Source organism: Dysidea avara, chromosome 7, assembly GCF_963678975.1.
Source record: "Dysidea avara chromosome 7, odDysAvar1.4, whole genome shotgun sequence".
Taxonomy (NCBI): Eukaryota; Metazoa; Porifera; class Demospongiae; order Dictyoceratida; family Dysideidae; genus Dysidea; species Dysidea avara.
Window position 1 is genome coordinate 31,907,518 of NC_089278.1, and position 7,606 is coordinate 31,915,123.

The 7,606-nt window shown below is 36.2% G+C and overlaps 1 protein-coding gene across 2 annotated transcripts; it reads left to right on the forward strand.

Annotated features, from left to right (window-relative positions):
* Window positions 1-298: 298 nt before the first annotated feature.
* Window positions 299-5,384, forward strand: LOC136261615 (uncharacterized). Of its 2 annotated transcripts, XM_066055644.1 has the most exons (4): window positions 299-1,496; window positions 4,812-4,903; window positions 4,967-5,009; window positions 5,070-5,384. In XM_066055644.1, the coding sequence occupies exons 1-4, from the start codon at window positions 672-674 to the stop codon at window positions 5,319-5,321; spliced, it is 1,212 nt and encodes a 403-aa protein (XP_065911716.1). In that variant the 5' UTR covers window positions 299-671; the 3' UTR covers window positions 5,322-5,384. The 2 variants fall into 2 exon arrangements, with proteins under 2 accessions (XP_065911716.1, XP_065911715.1); XM_066055643.1 differs by having other exon boundaries at window positions 303-1,496; window positions 4,812-5,009.
* The last annotated feature ends 2,222 nt before the right edge of the window (window positions 5,385-7,606 follow it).

Here is a 7,606-nt window from a genome sequence, read left to right on the forward strand (position 1 = left end):
TACAACTTTTTAATTTCTATAAAAATGTACTTGTTGCATGTCTAGAGCACAGATATTATGTAATGGTGCTATATTGCTAATGTAATGGTGTTCTCACTATGCCAACTGCTATTACAGGGGGAGGGACTATGGTGCGCGCGCCCAAACAGCATACACGCCCATCAGTATCTGCTCCAGGGTAGTCTCGCGTGGCCAGACCGCTTTTTTCCGTATATCGGGTGGGGAAAAAAGGGTCTGGTGCAACTCCAATAGCTGTTTACTTCTGAGCCGTCCCCACATTCCGGGGACGCTAATTGAATAACATTGGTCACAAAGGAGGTGCCATGACGTCAGTAAAACTATAAAATATTCCTACACTCCTGCTCCGGTTGTGAGTCTTGTTACACGATGAGGATTAACTTTCAAGACGCTATAAAAGAGACATCGGAGCAAATTAAGATTCGTTTAAAGGATAAACAGATCTCTAGTTAACTTACTGACGTCATGGCACCTCCTTTGTGACCAATGTTATTCAATTAGCGTCCCCGGAATGTGGGGACGGCTCAGAAGTAAACAGCTATTGGAGTTGCACCAGACCCTTTTTTCCCCACCCAATATACGGAAAAAAGCGGTCTGGCCACGCGAGACTAGCTCCAGGGTGCCGTGATTAAAAGGACCGTCAAGACTTGGATATGTTTGATCCTGTAGAAGACAGTCAGTGTACTGCGTTTTATACTGAAGTTGGATCACACGCTGTGAACGTTACTCTGACTGTGGTACAAGGCGTGGTCAGTTTCTTGTCAATTGTTGGGAGCGTGCTGATAATTTTAAGCTACGTAACATTCAAGTCTCTTCGCACGACATCCAGGCTTCTCATAGTGCATTTAGCTGTTGCAAACTTTATGGTAACAATTCCTAACTTTTTGTCCGTTTTCCTAGACTATGAAAGCAAGTTCAAACTCCCTGGTGCAATTGCCAACAACACAGAAAACGGCAGTATTAATACTGTGATTAATGTAACTAATACGAGAACTAATATTACTGCCAACAGTTTGGCTTGCAGTGAAAAACATCTTTTAGATCATGATTCACATGTGTATTGTCAGGTATGTGTGTACCAGGCGTTCGTGAGCATCATTGGTACTCTTGCCTCAATATTCCTGACTGTTTGTGTGTGCATCCACTTCTTTGCCCTCGTCTATTATCAAAATATTAAAAGAGCTTCACAACTAGCTTACATATACTATGTGTTGGCATGGCTCATGCCATTGGGGATTTCATTGTGGTTACTGTTCCACAACTGGCTGGGATTTGAACCTACCTATTCAACATTGAATTGTGCAATCAAGACAGAATGTGTTCCACACCACCACCCATATCACTACAGCAACAATTTAAAGAAGAGCAATTGGAATCGAACCATTGGTGCTGTGTTTGGGATAAAAATTTGGCAGGCGTTGGCTGTACTGATAATTCCTTGCTTGTTTATTGCTATTAAGCTGAAAAACAAGAAACGTGTAAGTAACAATTATACAAACATAAGTATATACTTGTGAGTTTGGTATGCAAAATTAGGAGCAAAGTATATATCTCATAGGCTTTGTATCTTCATGTATGTTATGTTAAGGAACTAAATTAGTGGAGTTTGCTAGTATTTTATCACTTGGGCATGCAAATTGTTTCCATGCTATATGTATATTTTGTAGTTATAATGTTTTGATTGTAAGTCATTCCATTTGTATCAGTGGATTCATGGTGTGAATTACAGATGTTTCTCTCTCTATAGACCATGTGCGCGCTAAGGCGTGTCACCGTTTATTATGTCATCAAAATAACACATCTGCTATTTCATTTTGAGGGCAAAATACGTATACATTCTATGTAGGCTTGTGTCGATTATGCCAGCATAATTTTTGGCATAATAGGGGATGAAAAGCATAAAGCATAATGCTGGCATAATGGAGCATAATCAGGAGCATAATAGGCAAATCTCCGCCACCGTAAGTATAAATTCTGCTATAACAGTCACAAAGTCAAGGGCTAACCTTTTTTGGATGGTGAAATGATTCCTGACAACTAGTAGAAAAACGCACTTACCACAAGTGTACAATGCTAGACGAAATGAATGCTTTTCATTGTGGGTTGGAGTTTTATAGGACATGTGTAGTCATATGCCAACTAGTACCAAGGCATGGCTTAGCTGAGGTTCAATCATTGGATTTGGTATTATATAAAACGTCTTATCATTTGTATTTGAATGAAATGTGATATGATGATTATGATTATTGGAAGCTTGATTGAAAGACAATGCAATACAAGCTCTGATGATAATAAAGTTAGTGTTGAGTCAGATAGCTAGTGTATGCCTGGACATTGACAATAGTGAAGTTTCTGCAGATCTGTAGTGAGACTGCATGGGGTTAATTATCAAACCAGGAATATATCTCAAAAAGATCAAGATTTTCTAATAAAACAGTCAAACACTCTAATAGAACAGTCATTGCATGCAACACGCCATTTAAGTGTTTATCCACAGGAAGCTAATATGTTCTTGGTATGATGCTGCAAATGCAAGTTACATACTATACTGAGCAGTTGCTGTTCTTTGAATACCAAAAGCTACAACTCAGAAGATCAATCAGAAATGATACATAATATTCTATTTGCATACAAAACTACAAAGATATTAGACAATAAAATGTCTATAGGTTCAAAGGGACTAAAGATATGACCCCAGATTCCCTGCTCTAATATGCCTACAAAATCTGGAGCAAATCCCAATTTCAAGCTGTTGCTATTATTGCATGTTACAGTTGAAGTGACACTTCTCCATTTACATTCTATCATATGAAGAGCTTCTCTGCACACAGAAAAAATACACAAAATAAAAGCACAATGCATTTTTGAAAAGCATAAATACAAGCATAATAGGCAGAAAATTGGGGAAATGCCAAAAAGCATAGTACAGAAATTTTGGAGCATAATAGACTCAAGCCTAATTCTATGCCTAGGAAACTTTTTAAATGTTAATACAAAAGAATCGTGCTGAAAGATAGAGTAGTGCTGGTATAAATTAAGTTACTAGATAAAAGTATATAACATACTTGCGGCATGGCAAATTATTCCGCTTAGGGAAGGCTTTTGCAATAGAACGCTCGACACTTTTGCCCTCACTTTTCTCGTAAACTATTGTGAAACTTGAAGCCGTAACTTTTTTCTGGTTTTTGCCTGACCACGCCTTAGAACGCATAAGGTCTATATGTCTTATGCTGTCTGTTTCCACTAGGTAGCTTTATCTAGTACTGGCTTCATCCCAGGGGCACTTATAATTTATTAATGTACTATTTGTGCATAAAATATAGCCATTTGAGTCTCTCAGCAGCTGGGGGCTGTACTCCCAGACCCCTTCTTCTGGTAACTCAATAATACTGCTGTTGGAAAGCCCTGTTAAAAAAATCCTGGCTGCGCCCATATATATATATATATACACAGAATGTACTAAGAATAGGTATCTATAGTGCTGCTTGACTTTTGTGCAGGTACTGGCCTTGGGAAAAACAAACATACACCACAAATATCTAGTACTTTGCAGTTAAAGCAAAACAAATATAGCTGTATAGCTGCAATAATTTGCTACTACCATTTATAACTTTATAAATCTTCTTGAATATAAACAAATTGAGTTCCTGAAATATGTATCCCTAAAATTCAATCGCATTGCAATGTTTTTTAAAAACTTTGTGGTCTAGATCCCCCTGAGATCAAAAATTGCCCTGTAGAAAGGTCAGCCAATTACAATATATTTCAACACTTAGTGTATTAAAAACTAAGTTTATGCAGAGAAACGAACATCCATTCTGACACAAATATATTTCAGAACTCATGTTGATTTCAAAATATTTCAATACATCATGCTGAGTATGCATATGGAATGTTCACACCCAATCATACATGTACATAAAATTAAAACATGATATATATGGGGCCCCACTTTACCTCTTTGTCCTGGGCCCCTTAATTTCTCTGGGTGGCCCTGCACAGTTATAAATGGCTTCTGGTGTGATGCTGAAAGCTTAAGTGCTGTCTACTAAAACTATGAATACTTGAACTTGACATTTACTGTGGTTATGATACTACATACCCTGGTGACTAAGACATTTATATGAGACTGACAATAATTCAAGGCAATGCAGTATGTTGAAAGGAAGAATAAAAAAATGCGTTATTTACGCTAATGCATGCCTCCATGGTCCCTTCTCCAAAGCACACCATTATTGCATTATGGCTGCCCACCAGGTACATACAGCACCCCAAATTTGCTGTGGCAATTCCTGAGATATGGGCTTAAATTATCTTATCTTTATAAGGGTTTAAGGGCTTGTGTTTATACACTTTGCAAATTTTTTTATAAAGCCTAAAAGCATAACTCTCAAAATAAAGGTGACCTCATGTACTAAGTTTGCTATGAATATTTAGTGTTATGGATGACTGCCTATTTGTGTAAAAAAGTATTGAACTTTTGACATGGCTACCGAGTGAATTGTAGCCATGGCGCTACAGGATAAACTGTAACCATAACTGTTGCCGCTACAGAACAAACACCAAACAAGGGTAAAATTGTGGATTGAGGTACTGTAATAAAACAGTCACTAAGGGAATCTGATGGAAAAAGTCTTTTACACTCACAATTCATATTAAATGGCTATCATTTCAATAATAGGGGACACTGTGTGGCCTTTGCATGCGGAGAAGCGAACATCTATTCTGACACAAATTAAACTTTACATTAATTATAAATTAGAACTCATTTATATTTATGTACATATGTATAGAGGGAAAGATATGCACTGTATTCCATTATTGGATCAGCTGCTCCTATCAGAAGTGTAGAGCGAAAGATTCTTCTAATTCCACTCATCTTCATGTTAGTGTGTGTAGCAAGTTTTGTGTGTGATGCATACTTCTATATCCATCATGATAACTCCAGCGAGATGAATAATGGTGGCATCACTGTCATCCATTTTCTTACAGTGAGACATCTACAAAATACTTAATGTAATGTGTAATTAATAATTCTTTTTACCATGTAGAGAATATCAGACAATTCACAGGGAATAATAAACTTTTTCCTATTTTGTGTGTTTACAAAGGAAGTCAGAAGTACTACAATATCCACAGTACAGAAAATTTGTCAATCCCAACATGCCACAGACATTTCTCAGATGCCAGACAGTATTAACTGGACTACTTCAACTACAGGATATGGTACAGTTAGTTCACAAGAAGAAAGTAACAAAGTATCAACTGATAATCCCTTATCACCCCCAACACATGTGTACTAATTTATGCATTGAGATTATGTTTTTGTTTTATTATTTCAATAGCTATAACTTGATTTAAAAGTTTTCAAGTCATATTAAAATTATTTATTATTACTGGGCAGGCAGCTCTGCTGATGTGCCCAGATGTTATGTGCATTAGTTGGTTAGTTGATTACTAAGAATCTATGTCAAACCCAGTCCATGAGTCTACTAGTCTGTGAGTCCATGCATTGAGTCCACTGTTAAAAATGAAGTGCTATGGTAGCACCTCTAGGTGCTATTTTTTGACTGGAGCAGTCAAAGTTTAGCACTTTTAGGTGCTACTATAGATCAGTTTTAATAGTATAGTCCATGGAATAAAGTAGGCCATTAAAAAGTAGTGTTGACGCTTTTAATGATTGGACAGCGTTAAGCACCAAAGTTTGGCTATAGCTACATAAACATCTGGTCAATGGAATACACTACTTTAGCTACTAGCTATGTAGTGACTATAGAGTTTTGTGCTTCACTGCATTCTTCTGCTTCTGGTATAAAGTAATTATGAGCTTTCTGAAATTGTTATTGTGACTTGTGACAGTTACTTTTGCAAAATCAACCTAGCTACATCTGCAAAACCATAATGGGGTCATATCAGAAGCTACCTGGTACAGATTTTAACATTAGTAAGTAATGGTGGCTCAATAATTACACTCATATAACTACATTCAAGACTAAACTTTTGAATTTGGTTGCAAAATCAGTGTCAGCTCAAGTTTAATAGAACCATACATTGATTAAGAATTAGCTACCTATTATAGCCACAGAAGAAAGTACTCTGAGTATAAATTAGTAAAACTTTTGAAGCAACACACAATCTAACCATTTCTTTAACAATTCTTGAGGAAAAAGGAGTACCTCTCTTCTGGAGCAGTATTAAACAATAGGTACAGTTATATAGACATAATTTGTATTGCTAGTAATGTATAGCTCTTAAAAGAAGTGTGCTTTTGATTAAACATGAGAAGAATTTGGGTATGATGGCCACATAAATAGTCTGGTAGACGAAACTTTGTGACCTGGAACAATGGTATAGAAGAAAGTTTGGTATCATTGTAAAGCTCTTTTCTCATAGATAAACACATCCAAAGTCCAAAAAATCCCTCTGCGAATTTATATCAATTTAAAATTGTGTTTTCAATCAGTATATGCAAAGAACAAAATATTAATTGCATTTGTCAATAAAATCATACAGTAGCAGCCGCCAATAATTGTGACCAGATCTGCAAGAACCCTACATGTTAAGTGTATTTTTTGAATTCTATTTCATCTTTATATAAATAGCCAAAGGAATGGTCAACCAAAGGTTTGACTCTAGAAGCCAAGAACTTTTAAAGTTACAGCGTTACTAAGTGGTCAATTTGTACAACAAAAAATAAACTACAGGCACTTAATTAAATGGTCATAACTTACGAATGCAGTCCTCTACTGAGGTGCAATATATGTCATCAGGTTCTCCATGAACAAGCAAATCCATTGTTGGAAAAGTTTTGTCTTCCAGACTCCATTCTACAACCAGGGTGAAGGTGAAAACATGAGGAAAACTATAGCGAACCGCTTGTCCAATGCGAGGCAGACTAACATTCATATCTTACATTTCTTAGATGAAACAAAAAGATTTTTTGAATTTCTCTTGTTTTAGGATCACAATGCTATCAAGTTAGCACCTTCCTTCATCATGAAACAAGAGCTCAAACATTACACAAAATATTTCACTCATTGGCATTGTGTTGTATAAAAAGGGGGAAAACCATGACTAATTATAATTTACACAATGAAACTACAAAACAAACTGTGACTATAACAACTACAAGCTATAATAATTGTAACAAATACAAACTATAACTACAGAAAAGAAAGCACAATTATGGGGAAAAGGAAAAGTCATCATCCAAACCTTGTAGAGCCCAATTAGTCAGGGTTTGTAAGCCTTTAAAAAGGGCCTTTTTGTGCACTTTTGGATAAAAGCATGAAATTTGGCAAAAAGGTTGTGTGTATGACAAAAATTATTTTTTGATAGGGAGCCACCTCAGATTTGACCTTTGGTGACTTTTACAGGCAATTTAATGTTCAAAAACTGTCAGTTTTGTCATGTTTGTATGATCCAAAACCCACAAACGTGGTGTCAAATTGAAGCATTTGCCCTAAAGAATAAGTTGTTTTTTTACAGAAAGTCTATAGCTTATTCTGTCCTAAAGTTTCAATGATTTTTGACTGTAAAGTCTTAATAATGTCCATTTGGTTCCACCTGGGGTACTTTGAGATAATAA

Coding starts and splice junctions, on each gene's coding strand:
- LOC136261615 (XM_066055643.1), top strand. CDS start 672: ATGTTTGATCCTGTAGAAGACAGTCAGTGTACTGCGTTTTATACTGAA. Junction 1,497..4,811: donor AGCTGAAAAACAAGAAACGT/GTAAGTAACAAT, acceptor ACATATGTATAG/AGGGAAAGATATGCACTGTA. Junction 5,010..5,069: donor CTGTCATCCATTTTCTTACA/GTGAGACATCTA, acceptor TTTACCATGTAG/AGAATATCAGACAATTCACA.